The sequence below is a fragment of the Scyliorhinus torazame genome, chromosome 11 (genome assembly GCF_047496885.1).
Source record: "Scyliorhinus torazame isolate Kashiwa2021f chromosome 11, sScyTor2.1, whole genome shotgun sequence".
NCBI lineage: Eukaryota > Metazoa > Chordata > Chondrichthyes > Carcharhiniformes > Scyliorhinidae > Scyliorhinus > Scyliorhinus torazame.
The window spans coordinates 163,631,025-163,655,275 of NC_092717.1; the positions used below are offsets into that span (position 1 = coordinate 163,631,025).

Genomic DNA, 24,251 nt, shown 5'->3' on the forward strand with positions numbered 1-24,251 from the left:
GGCTGAGGGGCAACCTAATTGAAGTTTATAAAATTATTAGGAGTATATATAGGGTGAACAGTTGGAGGCATTTCCCCAGGTCGGAAATGACAATTACAAGGGGGCACAGGTTCAAGGTGAGAGGGGAACGGTTCAGTGGAGATGTGCGGGAGACATTTTTTACGCAGAGGGTGGTGGTGGCCTGGAATGCACTGCCAAGTGAGGTGGTTGAGGCAGATACGGTAGCGACCTTTAAGATTTATCTGGATAGGCACATGAACAGACGGGGCTAGAAGGATACAGGCGATTGGTCTAGATGGGACCCGTGATCGGCGCAGGCTTGGAGGGCCGAAGGGCCTGTTCCTGTGCAGTATTGTTCTTTGTTCTTTGAATCAAAGCGGAGTACTCACAGCCAATCACGCCTCAACAGATTAGGATCTGACTCTTGCACCAAAACCAAAGGTAGCCTGACCGTTTGTTGCCCATGGATTACTGGGGTCACGGTGGTCCCTATAATGCTCAATGATTACCCAGTGTACATCGCCAATGTGGCCTTTGTGTCGCGCAAGCTGAGTGCCAAGATTCCTGTGCAGAGTGGGCGGAAGACCTGCTGACGAATAATAAATAATCGCTTATTGTCACAAGTAGGCTTCACTGTGAAAAACCCCTAGTCGCCACATTCCGGCGCCTGTTCGGGGAGGCCGGTACGGGAATTGAATCCGTGCTGCTGGCCTTGTTCTGTATTGCAAGCTAGCTATTTAGCCCACTGTGCTAAACCAGCCCCCACTGACGGAGGCGGTGGCCCTTGTGTCCATCTCCACCACTAGGGGGTGTCCATTCACCTGTAGGTTGACCTGAATTGGCACCACCTTCGGGGCTGTGATGCAGTTCAGTTGCATCACGTTCTTCTCCTCAGGTGAGGCCATGTGCAAGGTCCTGGCTTGAGTGGCCTCATTATCTGTCCAGGTCGGCACACGCTCAGCCAATTCTGACAGTTTTGATTGCTGTGTGTTCTATGGCCACAGGCCTGGAAATGTTTCCTGAACTCCTCTTTGTCCTCAGGGGAGCTGTCCCACTGCTCCGTGGCAGCCCCTGAATATTGAGTCCGGATGCAGAGTTGTATCCTTGGTTGGCATTTTGGAGGTGACCTGGCCATTCGGGCACTGCATTGGGATGGCACTGGAATTCAGTATGGAGGTCAAGCAACACTGTGGACACTATATAGTCCATGGAACCTTGGAGTTCCTGCACCCCTTTTTCCGCATTTCTGTGATACAGTGCCAGCTCAAGGCCCTTTTAAATCCAGCAAAGGCTCCGTCAACAGCTTCCTCTGTGTTGTCAGATTATCACGGAAAGGGATGGCCCAAACATGCAATTCTCAGCCAATCATCAGAGTCGAGTCAAGAAATTCGCTACTGACTCCCCGGAGTTTGAACAGCAATGTTGAACAGGTACCATTGCATAATTACTAACGGTTTGAGGTCATAATGGTTGGACACCAGCGCTACTAATTCATCAAACGATTTTGAATCCAGAGCAGCTGAGTAAGTGAGACGTTTTATAATGCCGAATGTTGGGGAGCCGCAGGGATTCAGGAGGATCACCTTCTGACAGTCCTCTCCCAAGATGCCATTCGTCTGGAAAAAGTACCTCATCCGCTCTGTACACTGAGCCCAATCTTCCAGGCCTACATCAAAGGCGTTCGGTTTCTCAAAAGTGGCATGTTTAAAAGTTAGTTCCACACGTTGCTGTACAGCAATCTTCCGGAGCGGCTGCAAAGTCAAGAATTGGAGTTCAGATTTTCTTTTACCTCGTCAACAGTATTAAGACACAGGAAGCCAACACTAAGGAGGACACAGGCTTTAATCAAGGTCACATAATGTTTGCCCACGGCAGTGATTACATGGCACAGTCCCATTGGGACAACCAACATGCCAGTCCCTGTTCTGACCAGCCTTTATACTCCATTCTCACGAGACCCAGTTGCCTGATCTTCCACCCACTAGCGGGGAAGCACATATTCCACAAGTCCCACAGGGAGGTCCGGTATCCTCATGGGCCTCGTGGGGGGGTTATTACAGTTATCTATATTAATAATGTAATACCTATCAGCACCCAACAGGTTGTATTTATTTGAACAGTTATTTCCATGCAAGCATTCCTTTGATCTTCTTTAGGTTTGAAATTTTGTTGCCAATATCATGTAATTTTACTTTTTTTCCAGAAACATTGGGCGGAATCTGTTTCTGCTATTCAATGTCCCAATGATGGGCCCAGATCTATGTGGCATCTCTGCTCAGAGGTGGAATGGCAGGCCAGATTCAATCATTTGGCGGACAGCCAATCATCTACGCAGAGGGGAGGGCCCCATCCAATAATGCAGTGGGGAAAGGCAGGAATTTGACACCCCTACCATTACCTCACACGGTCAAAGGTGTCATATTTAAACGGCATTTGGACAGGCATGCACTCCCTACCATCCAGCAGCACCAGTCTGTCTCTGTGTGAGGAGTTTGTAATCCCCAGCAATGCTGCGAGCACCCTCTCCCTCTTTAGGTCTGTCACAACTGGTCCAGATCCCTGTAACTGCTGCCACCCTCCACCTGTTGATCACGATCGCCCTGCTATATCCCAGTGCAACAATAAGGAGCCCCAGTGTTCTGCAATGTTACCCTGCATGTTCCCCTCCAGCCTGTCCAGGGACGTCAAGTTGGCCTGTTTCCTAGTGATGATAGCAGGAGGCCCTCCTGCCTGACCAAGTCCATAAATGAGGCTGGGTTCTGTTTTGCTATGCTCTTGACATAGCATAAGCTGCTTCCTTGATATGCACTCTGACAAAGTACGGTTCAGACTTGGAGATAGCTTTAATACGTTTATTAAACTGGTAACGATTCTCCTACTTGGATTCGACTCTCCTGTTAATCCTGCTACAGCTACTCAGACTAACTAACCAGTCTGCTACAATCCACGTGGTGGGTGTGATGTGTTTCAATCAACCTGTCTGTACTCACTAAGTGTCTCCACTGGAAAGAGACTGAGCATGTGTGCTGTGTCCTTTTATATGGGTTGGTGTAATGCCCCCCTGTGGTAGTGTCACGTCTGGATGTGTCTTGAATGCCCATTGGTCGTGTCCTATCTTACTGACCTATTGGTTGAATGTCTGTGTGTCATGATGTCTCTGGTGCTCCCTCTAGTGTCTATCTAGTCTAAATGCATTTACATTAACCCCTTGTGTATTTACAGTGATGCATATCACCACATCCCCCCTTTTGTCGTGCTGCATATTTTCTGTACAGTGTTAAAGAAAATTGAACAAGAACAAGTAGATAAGTGATGCTATGTACAAGATATGATGACTGTGATGACTGTGCAATATTATACAAGACCAAATAATAGTTGTGATGACTTTGAAGACAATACAAAAGAAAAGTTATGAGTCCAATAGTTCATGAATTTATATGGTCTGGTATAGAAGTGACAATGGCGACGTTGTCATTCCCTTGTGTACACCGTCAGTGTCCTGGTGTTTGGTCATCAGGAGGTGTTCAAGTGTTCAAATCACTTCATTGATTGATTTGGACTCTTTCTTTCGATGCTTATGGTAGCAATTCCTGATGGCATCTGTCCTGAAAGCCGGGTTGCCTGTTGGTAGTGTAGCAAATGTAAGTTGTTAAGATGCATCGTCCTGCCATGGCATGTCATTGTACTGAGCTGAGCAGTAACAGAGTCCCTCATTTGCAGAGTTGTACCATGTCGTACCAGTCGTAGTTCCATTGGTGTTGTTTCTGTCGTGCTTGTTGTCGACGTTGTTGCCTCTGGTACGCTTCATGTCATTGTCTTTGTTGTTGTTTGTGTAGATTTTGTTGTTGAGTTTGTTGCACTCAATGACCACACCAAGTGGATTATACGAGTCCTTCACACAGTTACTCGTGTCAGCGTCCTTTATGGCATCTGCTGTTTCCTTGAGCGTGCTGTCACTGAGTTCACGGCGCTCCCCGTCTGAAGTCATGTCCGGCTTACTTGAATCAGCTTTGGCTTGTCGATGCTCCCCGTCTGGAGTCTGGTCTGTTTCACCTGTGTCAGTTTTGGTTTGTCGATGCTCCCTGTCCGGAGTCATTTCAGGTTCACTTGAATCTTTTGAGGTTTCGTGATGCTCCCTGTCCGGAGTCAAAACGTTCAGGAATGCATTTGCTTGTAGAGAGGCTCGAGTGGATGAGGTTTGAATTAACGTGGTGTCACCGGAGTCACCAATAGTCTCACTGTGATTGTCAAGTGCCTCTGTACACACTAGCTGAGGTCTGTCACATTGCACATCTTGTATGGGAAGTGGGATGCCGTCGTTACTTGTCGCACATACAGTGGGTAGAACCTCAGTGTCTTCTTGTCGTTCACTTGAACTGGGTAGACCATCAGAGTCTTCTTCTGGTGGCTCAAAAAAACTGGGTGGACTGTCATAATCGCTTTGTTGTTCACGTGAGCATGGTGGACTGTCATAGTCTTCTTGCTGTTCACTGGAGCGTGGTAGACTGTCATAGTCTTTCTGTTGTTCACTTGAGCGTGGCAGACCTGCATTGTCTGCTGCTGGTTGCTCAGAGGAGGTTGCTAGACCTTCATGGTCTTGTTCATGCAAGGACTGCGCTCTGGAGTCTTGCGTTCCTTCCATAGTGAAGTCCATCCACGAGCTCGCTGTGGAGGCTTGGGCCACTCCCTCTGTGGAGTCTTGCAGTGTTCCCTGTGTGGAATCGTGCATTGGTCTCTCTGTGGAAACTGTCATCACTTCTTGTTCATGCAAGGACTGCGCTCTGGAGTCTTGCATTGCTTCTATCTTGGAGGCTGTCCATGAGCTCGCTGTGGAGGATTGTACTGCTCTCTGTCTCTTGGCGTCAGGCCGCAGCATAATCCTGCACTCACGAGTCGGGATGTCATATATGCTGGGCTGAGGATTCCTCAATCCAAAGAACTCATCGTCGGGGTCTTCACGGTACAACACCTCTAGTTGCGGTTCGGATTTGGTACTGGGGTAAGCATTTCCCAAGATGAAATCTTCGTCTGAGTCGTTGTCTTCCCGGATTATATCATCTTCTAGGGCGGTGCTAACTACTTGTTGCAGGGTTCTGTGGTGGTTAATTTCAGCTACTGGTCGAAGGTCAGGCATTGTGCTGTCGTTCCAGATGAAAGAATCTTGTTTTGAGGCTTAATTTTTTTTTCTTGTTTTGGGCCATTTCCCCTTTAAGTGGGTATGGTTCGGGGCCTCTGACGTCACGAAGCTTGTGACGTAGAGTGTAGGAAGCGATTGCGCATGCGCAGATCGCTGTTCCTTTACTTTGCACCCTTCTGTCAACTGCGCATGTGCGGCACCTTTTCCAAGATGGCCGCCAATCAAAATTGTCGTTCGTTGCTCGCCTCCTTCAGCCTCGTGGTTAGGATTGGTGCCTCTTTTACCGTTTTCTGTTGGTTTCTTTGTGTTTTCCTTGCAGTATTGTTCGAACTTGTCCAGGACTGTCTGGAAGTCTCTCTTTACTTGCCCTCTGGAGTACTGGAAGGTTATGAAGATTTGTTCTGCATTTGCACCCGCAATTGTGAGAAGAAGCTCTGTCTTTTCAGCATCGGCCACGTCAAGTAGGTCGGCTGCTACCAGGAAGATCTCAAACCTATGCCTGAATGCACGCCAGTTTGCACTAAGATTGCTGTGGCACCTGAGCCGCTGTGGAACCAGAATCTCGATCATCTTGCCTGGGTGCTGTTGCTGGTTGTCACGATTTGCTGAGTTGGAACTATATGGATTTAAACAGTCACTCACTGGTACCATGTTTTGTTATCCTCTTGACGTAGCATAAGCTGCTTCCTTGATGTGCACTCTGACAAAGGAAGGTTCAGACTTGGAGATAGTTTTAACACGTTTATTAAACTGTTAATGATTCTCCTACTTGGATTCGACTCTCCTGTTAATCCTGCTACAGCTATTCAGACTAACTAACCAGTCTGCTACAATCCACGTGGTGGGTGTGATGTGTTTCAATCAACCCTGTCTGTACTCACTAAGTGTCTCCACTGGAAAGAGACTGAGCATGTGTTGCTGTGTCCTTTTATATGGGTTGGTGTAATGCCCCCCTGTGGTAGTGTCACGTCTGGATGTGTCTTGAATGCCCATTGGTCGTGTCCTATCTTACTGACCTATTGGTTGAATGTCTGTGTATCATGATGTCTCTGGTGCTCCCTCTAGTGTCTATCTAGTCTAAGTGCATTTACATTGACCCCTTGGGTATTTACAGTGATGCATATCACCACAGGTTCAGTGTCACAAAAGGCCTGCACCCTGCAAGAGTAAGTGGTACAGTGTAGTCATTGCAAAGTGACACTCATAATGGCATCAAGCATAGTAAATGTGTGAGTGCAGAGGTATGCCAGATAGGAGTTTGGATTGCGGACATCAGCATCAGATGGAACATATTGACAGAAAGTGTGGGCGCCTGTTCAAGCTGTGAAAGTTGTACAAGTTGCAGGGGAGCGCGTATGCAAAACAGTTATTAGGGAGGGCACAGGAGCTGCCATGGCCTTACATGCTCATAAATGGGTTTGGCACCTACTGAGAGGAGACTTCATCTTTCTTTCTGTCTGCAGGACAAAAGAGTGCATAATACCAGGAAGCGATCAAAGACTGGTGGCAGAGTATCTGGGCACAAATTGATCCCTGCTGAAGAGATGATTGTCAAATTTAGCAGACAAGCAAGCTGGAAATTCCTGTGCCGATGGAGAGGCAGGAATCTCGAGACATCAGAATGAGACAGCCTCCAGTCTGGTGTTGAGAACTAGGCCTAATGGAGATACACATGCTATATTGATGGACAACCATGCAGAACTGTGAGCTTACTCCTTGTGTTCTCCAGTGCACAGAAACATGAAACACCCAAACCCGGCTTCAGCAAAGCTGTCTACCACCTTTGAGGATGACATTGACCACTCAGAGGATTTCCATCACACCATTCCCCATACCCTCCACCAGCACAGGGAAACGTATTTTTGTGAGTACGTGTTTGCCATTAGGCTCAGGATCGCAACTGGTGAGCATATCACAGACCATCACAGCAGCTGATGTGGCAGCTAAGACCTTGAAAGTCAGAGGACTTTAGGGACCAGGCCCATGCTGAGATCCATGCAGATGATGTGTTTCTGGAGTCAGTCCTAAAAAACCTACATTGAAAACCTCTGACCTCCCGGACCTGGATTCATATCTACTGATTATGGGGGTAAATTTCAACATGGTCCTGGATCCGAGGCTGGATCAGTCAAGTTTCAGGTCTGGGAAGGTATCAGCTATGGCAAAGGAGCTGCGGGGGTTTATGGAGCGCATGGGGGGGGGCGGGGGGGGGGGGGGGGCGGGGGGGGGGGGGTGGATCCGTGGAGATTTGGGAGGCCAAGGAGTAAGGAGTTTTCATTCCACTCCTATATACACAAGATATATTCCCGGATAGACTTCTTTGTGTTGAACAAAACGCTGCTGGCTGAGGTGGTGGATGCTGAATATTCAGCAATTGTGGTGTCAGACCACGGCCCGCACTGGGTAGACTTGCAAGTCAACAAAGGAAAGGTCCAGCGGTCGCAATGGAGGTTGAATGTGGGGCTGTTAGCGGAGGAGGAGGTGTGCAAGCGGGTGAGGGAGGCCATTCGGGGGTATATAAAGATCAATGACACAGGTGAGGTTTCGGCTGGGGTGGTGTGGGAAGCACTGAAAGTAGTTATTAGGGGGGAACATATCTCAATTCGAGCACATAAGGAGAAGACTGAGTAGGCGGAGTTGGACAGGCTGGTAGGTGAAATTTTACAGGTGGACAGGAGGTATGCGGAGTCTCTGGATGACAGGCTTCTGAAGGAGTGTCAGAGACTGCAGCTGGAATTTGGGCTCCTGTCCACAGGTTAGGCGGAGGGGCAGCTGAGGACGGTGAAGGGGGCGGTGTACGAATATGGGGGAAAAGCCAGCAGGATGTTGGCGCACCAGCTGAGGAAACAGGAGGCGAGAGAGGTTGGGAAAGTAACAGATACAGGGGGGAAGTTGGTTTTGGATCCGGCGGGGGTGAATGATATGTTTCGGGAGTTTTACAGTAGATTGTACAAATTGGAACCCCAGCCGGGGAGGAAGGTAGAAGCGATTCCTGGGGGGGGGCTGGAGTTCCCGAGGATAGATGAGGAGTTGGTGGAGGGTTTGGGAGCCCCAATTGGGCTTGGGGAGGTTGTAGACGGGTTGGGGCGATGCAATCGGGTAAGGCCCCGAGACCTAATATATACCCGGTTGAGTTTTATAAAAAGTTCTCCGGGTTGCCAGGGCCGTTCCTGGTAAAGGCTTTTAATGAGCCCATGGAGCTGAGAGTGCTCCCCCCAATGTTATCGCAGGCATTGATTTCCCTTATTTTGAAGCGGGATAAGGATCCGGAGAGTTGTGGGTCGTATAGACCGATCTCCCTGTTGAATGTAGATGCTAAATTGCTGGTAAAGATCTTGGCCATGCGCATAGAGGATTGTATTCCGGAGGTAATAGGGGAGGACCAGACGGGATTTGAGAAGGGACAACACCTGACGTCCAACATTAGACGGCTCCTAAATGTGATAATGATGCCTGCGGAGGGGCGCGAGGTCGAGGTGGTGGTGGCCATGGATGCAGAAAAGGCCTTTGATCGGTTGGAGTGGAAGTACCTGTGGGAAGGTTCGGGCAGGGATTCATGGACTGGGTTCGGTTGCTTTATCAGGCACCAGTGGCGAATGTAAGGACCAACTGGGTCCGGTCAGAGTATTTTAGTCTGTTCAGGGGGACATGGCAGGGGTGCCCACTCTCCCCACTACTGTTTGCCCTGGCCATAGAGCCTTTGGCAATGGCGCTGAGGGCATCGAACATTTGGTGGGGGATAGTGAGAGGGGGGGGTGGAGCATAGAGTCTCCCTCTATGCAGACAATTTGCTCCTGTATATAACAGACCCGTTGGGGGGATTGCAGGAATTATGGAAATACTAGAGGAATTTGGCCGGTTCTCAGGCTACAAACTAAACATGAACAAGGGCGAGGTCTTCGTGACCCAGGCACGGGGGCAGGAGAGGAGACTGAGGGAGATGCCGTTCAAAGTGGTGGGAAGGAGTTTTAGGTATCTGGGGATTCAGGTGGCAAGGGACTGGGGTCAGCTTCATAAACTAAATTTGGGCAGGGTGATTGAGGAAATGAAAGGGGACTTCCGTAGGTGGGACGTGCTCCTGGTGTCATTGGCGGGGAGGGTACAGACTGTGAAAATGACAGTCCTCCTGAGATTGCTGTTTGTGTTTCAGTGTCTCCCAATCTTTATCCCCAAGGCATTTTTTAGGAAAATGAACGCCGCGATCTTCGGTTTTATATGGGCCGGGAAAGCCCCGAAGGTGAAGAAGGTCCTTTTTGAGCAGCAGACCACAATGACCCTCAAGGCTGTCTGTGGTGACCACTGAAGTGCTCGACTGAGCCGTCCCAGCAGCAGAACCTCATCTTCAGCAAGCTCATGGTCTGCTCCATGTTTGCCCTTGTTAAGGCATGGCAGCTTTATACCTCTCCCCTGCTGGGCTTTCTGGGTTCCACACAAGTGCTATGAGCCTGATCTTCTGTGGATATCCCGCTATCACCCATGGGCAACCCTTTCAGTAACTAATGAAGTGTGGCACCTTAGAGTGAGTGAGGATGTAAGAGCCAGGTAGCTCCGTGGGAAGTGAGCTCACACCTGAAGGATTTGCTCATTTGGTCACAGACCAGCTGCACACTGACAGAGTGAAAATCTTTTCAGTTTATGAAGGTCTCTAGCTGCTCCCAGGCAATTCTCTGCACCAAATGTGTGGCTTGTATCTGTGGAAATCCAGCGATGGCATCACATCCCACAGCTCTGACTGCCTGACTCTCTGAGACTCTGGTGAATTGTGCAAAATCATTAGCTCTCCTGAACAGGGTAGTTGTGACCTCCCTGATGCACTTGTAAGATGCCAAACATGTCCCCTGTGGAGACCTGAAACAATTCAGTGGCCGGGAAATTTAATGCGACAGTGACTTTTAAAGCTACTGGCAATGGATTGCCTCCCAATCTGCAAGGTTGCAAGTTATCCTGAAATAATGACAGAAGCCTGTGACATCCTCAGCTGTCTCTGACGTTGCCCTTCTGATATTTACAGGTAATTATTCTGACTGCGGTATATTCTATTACATGCCAATGCATGGCGTCTCACTAGGCTCTGGTTGCAAGCATCCTGAGCTGTCTGACCTTCTCCTGGCATCCGTTACTGGTATTCTGATCATTGCCATGCCTGGCCCTGGGCCATCCTCTGCCAGTTTCTCTCCAGCTGTGCCAGAGCTATCAGAAGCAGTAGGTGCATTTGAACCATTTTGCCTGCCTGAAGTAAACTGTGAACAAAAAGCAGGCTAAATTCTGGCCAACCCAATCTTTAAGTCCCTCTCTCCTGTCCTGAGCACGTCTGCTTAAAGATAGGCAACCCTATACTTTCGATAAACCACACCTTGTCCCACCCATCCCACTATAGACATCTCCATCCTCGACCTGTACTCCTGAAACCTCTTTGTATTGTCAGCTATGTAACTGCACACTCACACAGTGACGTGGAGCTGGAAGCCATTACCCTGCACCCTTCCTCAGTCACCTCTGACCTTCCCTCCTTCACCCCAACCCTCATTTCATCACCCTTGCCCTGTCTTGGTGACCCTTGACCAACTCACCATCGCCCTTGAGCAACGAACATTCACCCCAGATTTTTCCCCATCACAATCATTCAACCCCGGTACATTGGAACTGACCCCACCCTTTACCCCCGCCCTACCATCAATCATCCTCAAATCTCCCTCTATCATCCTTGATGTGGAGATGCCGGCGTTGGACTGGGGCGGGCACAGTAAGAAGTCTTACAACACCAGGTTAAAGTCCAACAGGTTTATTTGGAATCACTAGCTTTCGGAGCATAGCTCCTGCCTCAGGTGAGTCATTCTTGACTTGTTCTCTGATACCCTCGACTCTCAGGACCTTACCATTACCCTTGGTGTCCCCACAATTATGTTTGACCTACCACCTATGGACATTAACCTTCCCTGTGTCATCCAAATTTTTCCCTCTGCCCCCCCCATGAGCCTTCGTAGGACTGCAGCCTCTACCTCTCCTTCAGTAAGACATACTCCATTCCCCTTTCACAGCAACCTCCTTCCCTCCTTTCATCAGCCACACCCCGAACCCTTTCACAGCCCCGCCTGATCTCAATGCCTCCTCTTCCCTGGTTCAACAAAGCTCCCCATACAAGTAAACTCCTATTCAGTCCAAATCTACCAGGAAGACTACCGTGCCAGCTACACTTTTAACCAGTCATGAATCTGAAGACACGTATTTCTCATTTGCTGTATTCTTAATTCCAAAGATACAATTTAATCTGGTGAAATTGTCTTTTCGTGAGCATAAGTGTATTAAAAATAATTTCCTATCACTTGCAATCAGAACAGGCGATTGAACATTTATTCGGCGCCAACTTAATATCCAACTTCCATTTTGCCATCGGGAAGCTAACATTTTGCATCCCGCTCAATTAAGTGCAACCATCCTGCTCGCTTTCTGCTTCCGGGGGCTTCACAAGGTCCTGCCATCCTGTGTAATGCAAAGAAAAACCGTGCACCATTTTCTCTACTCCTTATTTAATAACATTGTTACTCAACAAAATACTGGGAGCTTTTAAAAAGTTCCTCTTCATTCGTAAAATGTGAGCTGTGTGTAAACCATGACAGGGTCAGCAATATAACTATGATGGCTCTCAAACATACAAAGCTCAGGCTTATCCTGTCAGCATTGCTCCCTAACCCCCACCCACTCCCTTCACACAAACATTGAAGAATGCAACAAAGGATAATGATACTGAGGAACTGGAGCTCTGCCTAAACCACCCCATGTAGCCTGGGAACACATTGCTTGTTTTCTCATATTTGTTTATCTAAAGTAATCTCCTGACTATACTTCACATCCTGTTTCAGATAAAGCACTTGCTTCTGATATTGCAACATTACAACACTAACGTGGTATTATTTTACCAAGACTTTATATTAAAACTTCAAGAGAAGATTTCCTTTCTGTGTTCTGCCTAATATTTAAAACAGTTTATCAGTCACAGAATCACAAAATACTACAGTGCAGAAGAGGCCCTTCGGCCCATCGCGTCTGCACGAACACATGGAAGGCCCTGACCTGCCCACCTAATTCCATTTGCTAGCACTTGGCCCATATCCTTGAATGTTATGGCGTGCCAAGTACTCATGCAGATGCTTTTTAAAGGATGTGAGGCAACCCGCCTCTCCCAAACTCCCAGGCAGTGCATTCCAGACCATCACCATTCTCTGGATAAAAAAGCTTTTCCTCAAATCCCCCCTGAACCTTCTACTCCTCATTTTGAACTTGTGTCCCCTCGTAACTGACCCTTCAACTAAAGGGAACTAGTCCCCTCATAATCTTGTACACCTCAATCAGATCACCCCTCAATCTTCCCTGCTCCAGAGAAAACAACCCAACCTTCTCCAATCTCTAGTTATAAGTTAAATGTTCCATCCCAGGCAACATTCTGGTGAATCTTCTCTGCACCCTCTCCTGTGCAATTACATCCTTCCTATAAGGTGGCAACCAGAATTGTACACAGTATTCCATGGGCGGGATTCTCCGACCCCCCCGGCGGGTCGGAGAATCGCCGGGGGCTGGCATGAATCCCGCCCCCGCCGGTTGCCGAATTCTCCGGCACCGGATATTCGGCGGGGGCGGGAATCGCACCGCGCCGGTTGGCGGCCCCCCCCCCCCGCCCCCCCCCCGCCCCCCCCCGGCGATTCTCTGGCCCGCGATGGGCCGTAGTTCCGCCGCTGTCAACCCACGCCAGTCGGCGTGGATTGAACCACCTTTGGGACGGCGGGACACGGCGGTGCGTGCGGGCTCCGGGGTCCTGGGGGGGGCACGGGGCGATCTGGCCCCGGGGGTGCCTCACGGTGGCCTGGCCCGCGATTGGGGCCCACCGATCCACGGGTGGGCCTGTGCCGTGGGGGCACTCTTTTCCTTCCGCCTTCGCCACGCTCTGCACCATGGCGGAGGCGGAAGAGACCCGCTCCACTGCGCATGCGCGGGGATGCTGTAAGCGGCCGCTGACGCTCCCGTGCATGCGCCGCCCGGCAAAGTCAGTTTCGCGCCAGCTGGCGGGGCACCAAAGACGTTTCCCACCAGCTGGCGGGGCGGAAACCAATCTGGCGCGGGCCTAGCCCCTCAAGGTGAGGGCTCGGCCCCTCAAGCTGCGGAGACTTCCGCACCTTTGGGGCGGCGCGATGTCGGACTGATTCGCGCCGTATTTGGCGCCGGTCGGCAGACATCACGCCGATACCGGAGAATCTCGCCCCAGCTGTGGCCTCACCAAACCTCCATACAGCTCTATAATGACCTCCCTGCTTTTGCAATCTATGCCCAATTTGATAAAAGCAAGTGTCCCATGAGCCTTTTTCACCACCCTATTAACCAGCCCTTATGCCTTCAGAGATCTGTGGACAAATATGCCACGGTCCCTTTGTTCCTCAGAACCTCCCAGTGTCATGCAATTCACTGAATACTTCTTGGTCAACTTACTCTTTCCAAAGTGTATCACCGTACACTTTCAGGGTTAAATTCCATCTGCCACTTATCGCCCATTTGACCATACCATCTATTTCTTCCTGTAACCCAAGACACTCAACCTCATTGTTAACCACCCGGCCAATCGTTGTGTCATCCGCAAACTTACTGATCCTACCCTCCACATCGTCATCTATGTAATTTATATAAATGACAAACAATAGGGGGCCCAGCACAGTCCCTGTGATACGCCACTGGTCACTGGCTTCCAGACACTAAAGCAGCCATCTATCATCATCATCTGTCTCCTACTGCTAAGCCAACTATGAAGCCACCTTATCAAATCACCCTGTACCCTATGTGCATTTGCCTTCGTAATAAGTCTCTCATGTGGGACCTTGTCAAGAATGGTTTTAGGATTTTGTTGCACATAATACCCAGAGGAAGTTACAATGCACACCATCAACATAGCCAATTATTACTTCCTTCTCAATAGTGCAATAGAAAGGAATAAAAATGCATGATTGTAAACACTGAAGCTTGTTTTTCCCCTTGATGTTGGAGTGGCTGGGTTGCATTACACACAGAGGTTTTGAAGCAAATGGAATTGGTTTGCCGTGTTGTAGTATGAATGCTCCCAGATTTTTCTATCAGCTATCAATCTCCAGCATAGCTGTCCCTTAGGATTGTAAAATTGCAATACCAATGCTTCTGCTAGTGCAGCACGGTGGCACAGTGGTTAGCATAGTTGCTTTACATCTCAGGGTCCCAGTGCGATTCCTGGCTTGGGTCACTGTCTGTGTGGAGTCTGCACGTTCTTCCCATGTCTGTGTGGGTTTCCTCCGGGTGCTCCAGTTTCCTTCCACAGTCCAAAGATGTACAGGTTAGGTGGATTGGCCATGCTAAATTGCCCTTAGTGCCCAAAAAGGTTAGGTGGGGTTACTGGGTTACGGGTGTGGGCTTAAGTGGGCTGCAAATTCCAGGGGCCAGTGCAGACTCGATGGGCTGAATAGCCTCCTTCTGCACTGTAAATTCTATGATAATGACTGCTTCAGTGTTTCAAAGCAATACAAGGAATCATCATGCCACAAGAAAGGCACATCCTTTCTCAACAATTCTCTTGTTGAAGAGCATGTAAAGTAAAATTGGGAATGTATGGAGATAAGAAATTAAAGAGACCTCGATATCATAGAAGATCTTTCTTATCTTGAGGAGTTGGCATGGCTTTAATATCCTCTATTTTTGGGACATATGCCTGCACTGGAATAGATGGAAGCCAAGAAATTGATCTACTGCATGTTGATGGCACATTTCAGGTTGGTGAGCACCAATCCTTCATTCAGTGCCACTTTCATCAATAAATGCAGATTATGTTCACGTTCTTGCTTTGTTCTTCCCAGGCAGTGTCATCCATGATACAGATGTATCCTGGCAGTGCTTTGAATGCGGTCCATGTGAGCTTGAAAAGGATCCTGGCTAACAAATAGCCTGAAAGAATGTCATTGGAAATAGTAATATCAGAATGGGATACAAAATGTGGTTCACTAATGTCCTTTCGGGCAGGAAAAGCCAGCCTTACCTGGTCTGGTCTACATGGGACTCCAGACCCACAGCAATGCGGTTGACTCTTAAATGTCCTCTGAAAATGGCCGAGGAAACCACTCAGTTGAAGAGCAATTAGGGATGGGCAATAAATGTTGCCCCTACCAGCAACGCCCACATCCCCTGAACGAATAAAAAGAGCTCTTGGTATTTCTCTGTAAGATGTAATGACAAGTAACCATGCTTTGCATCAAGCTTTCAAAATAATTTTGCACCTGCAAACTTTAGATTTAATTCTTCTGATGTAGGTATTATAAAAGAGCAATGTTTCAAACCTGTGTTTAAATGTAATCAAAGCATATTCTCAATGATCCATCCTTCTTTATGATGCACTTAATTGAGCTGCACCATTCTTTGTGCTCTTGAATGATAGTCTTCCGCCATTTCTTCTCGTTTACCCTGGATATTGCACTTATGTGGTAGATCAATGGATAGACATGCATTGTTCAGCAAGTGTTACGTTGTAGTTCCCTTGAAACTTCCAATTTTCTCAAAATGTTTTGGATTTTTCATTGTTCGATCATGAATGGAGACAATTGGAGTAGTTTTTGAGGTACATCTGCCTTGGGATGTCCGAGTACCCCCATGGATTGTTATTACTGTGAGATCACAGTATGTAGGTAGGCCTGCAATTGCTGGGTTTATAGTCTCCGCGATGTAGAATATTTGTGGCACCCATGAGGATTGGTTGTATTTGCATTCCCGTACTATGTAATCTGCATGGGGATTAGAGAACCGTTGTACACTGAAAGCTTTACAACAGTTGATTTTGCCACGACCTTCCTTGTGTGTGGATATATGTCTTTTAGAATGTGCAGGGGTGGTACGTTGGCACTTGCCCCGTCTCAATCTTGGCTAATAATGACTAGTTGCCAACTTTCTTAGGACAGATCGTTTTAATTTCAGGTGTGACGGTATCTGCGTTTTCCACGAGATTTGTTCACCACATTTTGTCTTGTGCCCTTCATTGCCATTATCTTGTTTGTCAATCACCTCATCTATATGTTTCGTATTGCTTGAATGTACCCATTATGTATGCTCTGTTTGGATCAGTGCATGGCTCTTTGTAACCTCATCAGCCTTTGCTCGAGTGCATTGTCACTGACAATGGCCCTTTCTGCCAGATGCCGTGCAGAATTGCTGGAAAGCTAGGCATTTCTTTGGTGTATTCAGAAGGCCACACCTTCCACAAGTCTTGCTAGGTGTGGGTGTTCTAGTGTGCCGAAAATCAGGGTTGTGTTTTGGATTTGTAAGCCTTGTTGACTTGCAAGGATCGCTTCACTCTTATGCGCAATCTTGAGCAGTCCTTCAAAGCTATATGTTTTGGGCTTGTCCAACAGATCTTTCCAGAACGCTCCATGGGAGGAGGTGTGATTATCAACTCAACAATTCTACCTGCTAGCTCTGCAATTGAAAAATCTAATTTTTCAATTTGCCATCCTTACCTGGTCTGGTCTACGTGGGACTCTTTTCTCTGCATTTGCTGATTTAGTGATCTATGGATTCTGTGGGCTATTGTTGAAATGACATGAACTCTAGTCAAGGAATACACATGGTCAGTAGCTTTTAGGAATCCTTTAGCTCTTGTTCTGTTAAACCTGATGTGTTCCGAACTTCATTTTGCAATTACTAGGCAACTTTTTATGGCTTGCTTATCTAGTTCAGATAAATTTGAATCAAGAAACCATGGCTCTATTCAGTTTGAATTTGATTAGTCGGTGAGCTGCATCCCAATTCATCAATGCATCAAAATGGAAATCTTTGTGGACGTCCTGACAATATCCCCTCTTTGTTTTATTCAATTCATTGTTCAGCAACTCCCGAAGCCATCTGGTATAATTGCACCCTTCTCCAACCTGGGGCGAGATTCTCCGACCCCCCGCCGGGTCGGAGAATCGCCGGGGGCTGGCGTGAATCCCGCCCCCGCCGGTTGCCGAAGTCTCCGGTACCAGAGATTTGGCAGGGGCGGGGATCGTGCCGCGCCGGTTGGCGGGCCCCCCCGCGCGATTCTCCGGCCCGGATGGACCGAAGTCCCGCCGCTAAAATGCCTGTCCTGCCGGCGTAGATTAGACCACCTACCTCACCGGCGGGACAAGGTGGCGCGGGTGGGCTCCGGGGTCCTGGGGGGGGTGCACAGGGTGATCTGGCCCCGGGGGGTGCCCCCACGGTGGCCTGGCCCGCGATCGGGGCCCACTGATCCGTGGGCCGGCCTGTGCCGTGGGGGCACTCTTTCCCTTCCGCCTCCGCCACGGTCTCCACCATGGCGGAGGCAGAAGAGACTCCCTCCGATGCGCATGAGCGGAAATGCCCTCGGCGGCCGCTGACGCTCCCGCGCATGCGCTGCCCCGAGATGTAATTTCCGCGCCAGCTGGTGGGGCACCAAAGGCCTTTTCCGCCAGCTGGCGGGGCGGAAATTCGTCCGGCGCCAACCTAGCCCCTTAAGGTTGGGGCTCGGCCCCCAAAGATGCGGAGCATTCCGCACCTTTGGGGCGGCGCGATGCCCGTCTGATTTGCGCCGTTTTGGGCGCCAGTCGGCGGACATCGCGCCGTTTCCGGAGAATTTCGCCCCTGATTTTTATGATGGCCTTGTTTATCTATTTTTTGTTTGCCTCTCTCTCCATTGCTATTGATCCGGACCACACCATAGTCGATCACTTTTCCTGACACAACCCAGTGCTGGTTCTCTCAACATGCTATCCCACTCATGGAACTGACAGGCCATGCACTGCAATCTCACCAAGAGGGATTCGCCTGCTTACCAACTCTTTACTTGAGCGCTATCCCGTTTGAGTCTTGAGAACTTTTCCGTGCAGTTAGCCTTGTAGTTAACAACACTCTCCAACACTAAACTATTTTGGCAGGGGGATGGGAACCAATGCAGGAAGCCAGAGGGTAGTGAAGAGGGGACAGAAACAAAAGCTAGTCAGGAGAAAAGTGGAAAGCAGAGAAACAGATTGAACTGCCTAATATGGCAGGGGGGGGGGTTAGTGGGAACCAGAGCAGTAGGTCAGTGGGAGAAATAACTGAGGGAGAGCTACAGACGAAGGCCAGTAAGGTTAAGAGGAAGAGCAGACAGGGAGCAGTTGGTCAACGCAGCGGGGCCTGTGGACTGAGGTGCATTAGTTTCAATGCGAGGAGTATTTCAGGTAAGACAGATGAACTTAGAGCTTGGATTAGTACATGGAATTATGATTATCATAGAATTTATAGTGCAGAAGGAGGCCATTCGGCCCATCGAGTCTGCACCGGCTCTTGGAAAGAACACCCTACCCAAGGTCAACACCTCCACCCTATCCCCATAACCCAGTAACCCCACACAACACTAAGGGCAATTTTGGACACTAAGGGCAATTTATCATGGCCAATCCACCTAACCTGCACATCTTTGGACTGTGGGAGGAAACCGGAGCACCTGGAGGAAACCCACGCTCACACGAGGAGGACGTGCAGACTCCGCACAGACAGTTTCCCAAGCCGGAATCGAACCTGGGACCCTGGAGCTGCGAAGCAATTGTGCTATCCATAATGCTACCGTGCTGCCCTGATGTTGTTGCTATTACAGAAACTTGTTTGAAAGAGGGACAGGATTGGCAACTAAACATTCCAAGATTTAGATGCTTCAGGCAGGATAGAGGAGGATGCAAAAGGGATGGGGGAGTTGCATTATTGGTTCAGGGGAATATCACAGCTGTGCTGTGGGAGAAGACCTTGGAGAGTTCAGGCAGCGAGGCAATGTGGGTAGAGCTCAGGAATAGGAAGGGTGCTGTCACAATGTTGGGGGTTTACTACAGTTCTCCTAACAGCCAGTGGGAGATAGAGGAGCAGATATGCAGACAGATCTTTGAAAGATGCATAAACAATAGGGTTGTTGTGGTGGGTGATTTTAACTTTCCCTATATTGACTGGGATACACTTACTGCTAGAGGCATGGATGGAACAGAATTTGTAAGGAGCATCCAGGAGGGTTTCTTGAAACAATATGTAAATAGCCCAACTCAGGAAGGGGCCATATTAGACCTGGTGCTGGAAAGTCAACCCGGCCAGGTGATCAAAGTTTCAGTAGGAGATCATTTCGGGAACAATGATCATAATTCTGTAAGTTTTAAGCTGCTTATGGGAAAAGGACAAGAGTGGTCCTCAGTGAAGTTGTTAGACTGGGGGAAGGCTAATTACAACATTAATTAGGCAGGATCTGGAGAGTGTTGACTGGGCGAGATATTTGAGGGAAAATCAAAATCCGGCATGTGGGAGACGTTCAAATGTCAGATGATTAGAATTCAGGACTGGCATGTACCTGTGAGCATGAAAGATAAGAATGGCAAGTATAGAGAACCCTGGATAACAAAGGATATTATGAACTTTGTCAAAAAGAAAAAGGAAGCATTTGTAAGGCCTAAATTGTTTAGGACAGATAAAGCCCTTAAAAAATATAAAGCAAGTAGGAAGGAACTTAAGGGAGGAGTTAGGAAGGCTAAAAGGGGTCATGAAATGTCATTGGCAAACTGGATTAAGGAAAATCCTCCGGCGTTTTATACATATGTCAAGAGCAAGAGGGTAGCCAGAGAAAGGGTTGGTCCATTCAAGGATATTGGAGGGAATCTTTGTATGGAACCAGAGGAAATAGGAGAGGTACTAAATGAATACTTTGCCTCAGCATTCATCAAAGAGAAGGACTTGGTGGATGAGGAGTATAGGGTAGAGTGTGTAGATATTCTGAGTCATGTTGATATTAATAAAGAGGAGGTGTTGGGCAACTTAAAAAGCATTAAAGTAGATAAGTCCCCAGGGCCTGATGGGATCTACCCCAGAATACTGAGAGAGGCAAGGGAGAAAATTGCTGGGGCCTTGACAGTCTTTGTGTCCTCATTGGCTACAGGTGAAGTTCCAGAGGACTGGGGAGTAGCCAATGTTGTTCCATTGTTTAAGAAGGGCAGCAGGGATAATCCAGGAAATTATAGGCCAGTGAGCCTTTTGTCAGTGGTAGAGAAATTATTGGAAAAGATTCTTAGAGATAGGATTTGCTCACATTTGGAAACAAATGGACTTATTAGTGATGGACAGCATGGTTTTGTGAAGGGGAGGTCGTGCCTCACTAAATTGATCGAGTTTTTTGTGGAAGTGACAACGATGATAGATGAGGGCAGGGCAGTAGATGTTGTATACTTGCATGTGGATAAGACTTCAGTAAAGCCTTTGACAAGGTACCTCATGGTAGACTGGTACAAAAGATGAAGTCACATGGGATCAGAGGAGAGATGGCAAGTTGGATACAGAACAGGCTAGGGCACAGAAGACAGAGGGTAGCGGTAGAAGGGTGCTTTTCTAAATGGAAGGCTGTGACTAGCAGCGTTCCACAGGGGTCAGTTCTGGGGCCTTTGTTGTTCATGGTGTATGTAAATGATTTGGAAGAAAATGGAGCTGGTATGATTAGTAAATTCGCAGACGACACAAAAATTGGTGGAGTTGCGGATAGTGGAGAGGATTGTCAGAGGATACAGCAGGATATAAACTGGTTGGAGTCTTGGGCGGAGAAATGGCAGATGGAGTTTAATCCAGACAAATGTGAGGTAATGCACTTTGGAAGGTCCAATGCATGTAGGAATTACACAATAAATGGTAGAACTCTTGCGAGTACTGACAGGCAGAGAGATCGGGGCGTGCATGCCCACCGATCACTGAAAGTAGCAACGCATGTGGATAAGGTGGTCAAGAAGGCATACAGCATGCTGACCTTCATTGGTCGGGGCATTGAATATGAAAATTGGCAAGTCATGTTGCAGCTGGTGAAGTCTCATTTGTAATATTGTATACAATTCTGGTCACCACACTACCAGAAGGATGTGGATGCTTTGGAGAGGGTACAAAAGCGGTTTACTAGGATGTTGCATGGCTGAGCCTGTATGGAGGGCATTAGCTATGAGGAGAGGTTAGATAAACTCGGGCTGTTCTCACTGGAATGACGGACGTTGAGAAGCGACCTGATAGAGGTCTACAAGATTATGAATGGCATGGACAGAATGGATGGTCAGATGCTCTTTCCTAGGGTAGGCGAGTCAAGTACTAGGGGACATAGGTTTAAAGTGCATGGGGAAAAGTTTAGAACAGATGTGCGAAGTAAGTTTTTTACACAGAAAGTAGTAAATATATGGAACACACTGCCTGGGGAGGTGGTGGGAGCAGGTACGATAGCAGCATTTAAGGGACATCGAGACAAATATATGAATAGTGTGGGAATGGAAGGGTACGGATACCATAAGTGCATTCGGTTTTAGTTTAGACACATACCATGGTCGGCGCAGGTTTGGAGGGCCGAATGGCCTATTCCTGTGCTGTATTGTTCTTCGATCACTGCAAACCATTTTCAGTCTGATCTAAAGTCAAGGGTTGTCTCATGCTATGTAGCATGGGCTAAGGCTGTTCACCATGTCGTACCTGTGCTTAATCTTTCTGCCAGACTGATCATCATGTCATTTAGAAGGAACCACTGCTGCACACCATGGGCACGATTCTCCGACCCCCCACCGGGTCGGAGAATCGCCGGGGGCTGGCGTGAATCCTGCCCCCGCCGTGTTCCGAATTCTCCGGCACCAGAGATTCGGCGGGCCCGGGAATCGCGGTTCGCCGGTCGGCGGGCCCACCCCCAGCGATTTTCAGGCCCGCGATGGGCCGAAGTCCCGCCGCTGTCAACCCCCTCCAGCTAGCGTGGATTAAACCACCTTTTGAACGGCGGGACAAGGCGGCGCGGGCAGGCTCCGGGGTCCTGGGAGGGGGCGCGGGGCGATCTGGCCCCGGGGGGTGCCCCCACGGTGGCCTGGCCCGCGATCGGGGCCCACTGATCCGCGGGCAGGCCTGTGCTGTGGGGGCACTCTTTTTCTTCCACCTTCGCCATGCTCTTCACTATGGCGGAGGCGGAAGAGACCCCCTCCACTGCGCATGCGTGGGGATGACGTCAGCAGCCGCTGACGCTCCCGTGCATGCGTCGCCCGGTGAAGACCTTTCAGCGCCGGCTGGCGTGGCGCCAAAGGCCTTTCCCGCCAGCCGGTGGAGCAGAAACCACTCCGGTGTGGGCCTAGCCCCTCAAGGTGAGGGCTTGGCCCCTAAAGGTCCGCATCTTTGGGGCGGCCCGACGCCGGAGTGGTTCCCGCCACTCCATTATGCCGGAACCCCCCGCCCTGCCGGGCAGGAGAATCCCGCCCCATGCTGTGTTTTTATAATGATATAAAAGAACCATTCATAAGAAATTGGGTAAACACCTTGTATGTTCATTTATTGAGACTAGGCACATGAGAACAGATATTCACGGTTGTAAAACTTGAAAACCCCAGCAGGAGAGCTGTCAGTGTGTGCTCTGCTTAAAAGCAATAGTGAAACTATAGCTGGATCACATGACACACTTCCTTTCTAGTGTTGCTCTGCAATCCCTTAACAGCATGTTGCAACATTTCAGCAGCAGATGGGTTGACATTAGGGCAAGGATGAGCAATGTTACTGAGGTGGAAGTAGGTGGAATAAAAACAGAAAATTCTGGAAAAAACTCAGCAGGTCTAGCAGCATCTGTGGAGAGAGTAACAGAGTTAACGTTTTGAGCCTGTATGGCTCATCTTGCCATACAGACTCAAACCGTTCACTCTGTTTCTCTCTCCACAGATGCAGCTAGACCTGCTGAGTTTTTCCAGCATTTACTGTTTTTATTTCAGATTTTCAGCATTTGCAGGATTTTGCCTTTTTTGATCAAGAAAACATGGGCTTAAAGGCTGAGCCAAAAGTTGAAAAGGGGAATGAAGTTGGTGATGAGAACACAGAACTTTCAGCACATCTAAGTCTTGATGGCAATCTGACATGACAGATGGAGCAGAGGAAAGAACAAAAGAAAGACTTTCATTTTTATGAGTGGAGATTGATTTGAGTGCCAATGGTGTACCTGTCTGCAATTATGTTATTAAAGGGTGGCATGTAGGAAGGAAGAGGAGGAGGTCAAGGATTGATTACTTGGCAAACTCCCAGGGTAACAAGCAAGGGTAGGAAGAAATGCCATTGCTATAGATGTTCTGGTTATTTTTTATATTTAATGAATTAATTGTTATCTTGCATCACATTCTGCATTAATAGTGATCTTTCTTTACATTCTACTCTCCTTACAGCCATGGCCAAATGTTTCCAATCTTGCCAAGGACTTCATTGATAGGCTAATCACACTGGACCCTAATGAGAGAATGGCAGCTGCACAAGCTTTGAAACATCCATGGGTTGTGACAATGGCAGCTTCGTCGTCTATGAAAAACCTCCATCGGTCAATCTCTCAGAACTTGATGAGGAGGACATCTTCCCGCTGTCAAAGCTCTAAGTCGGCACAGTCTACCAAGTCAAGCCGTTCTAGCAAGTCACGTCGTTTACACGAGAAAGAAATCCGGGAGTTTAACCTATGGTACCAGCAACATATTGAGCATTAGTAATCACTGGATTGTCACTCAAGGATCTTACAGCTACTTAAACTGTTCTTCATGCAAAGAAATTATTGAATCATCTTGATTTGTATTGGTTAGTTCACCATTTAAAATAGCCTAAATAATGCTCAAACAATTCATTTAGTCACAACATTGCAGCTAACATTCACTATTGAACAATTGTCACTTTAAAGTAAATAGGTTTGTCAGTATTTTAGAATCTCTGTTTAATTAGTGTCATCTTAAAGATTGATATACATGTTTATGCCATGAGACATAAAATTCAAAACTATTTTTATCTTTTCTGACATTCAGTTAATTGCAAGAATTACAGGGACCAATTTAAATGCAAGCCCTTTTAGCAGACACGAAGCAGGCGAATCAAGCCAGTTACCCATACAATGAAAGCAGTCAGAGGCCTGATCCATTCTGTTGGTCAGCTAATTTCCAAAGTTTCATGAGCTGCCTGCGCATTCCAGTGTTGAGAAAACTGATGGCTCATCTTCAGAGTTGTTAATTTAATGGAGGGATGGGCACCAGAGAATTGCGAGTCAGATGGGATCATTTTTGTGGGGTCTAAAGGAGCATTAAAGCCATTAAAACCT

At 48.2% G+C, this 24,251-nt stretch overlaps 1 protein-coding gene across 1 annotated transcript in view; it reads left to right on the plus strand.

Annotated features, from left to right (window-relative positions):
• Nucleotides 1-23,839, plus strand: part of LOC140385623 (serine/threonine-protein kinase H1-like) — a 93,360-nt gene extending 69,521 nt beyond the window's left edge. Inside the window, exon 3 of the mRNA XM_072467956.1 lies at nucleotides 23,344-23,839. Coding sequence (XP_072324057.1) covers nucleotides 23,344-23,652 — 309 coding nt within the window. The 3' untranslated portion in view covers nucleotides 23,653-23,839. The remainder of the gene's footprint in view (nucleotides 1-23,343) is intronic.
• Nucleotides 23,840-24,251: the final 412 nt, after the last annotated feature.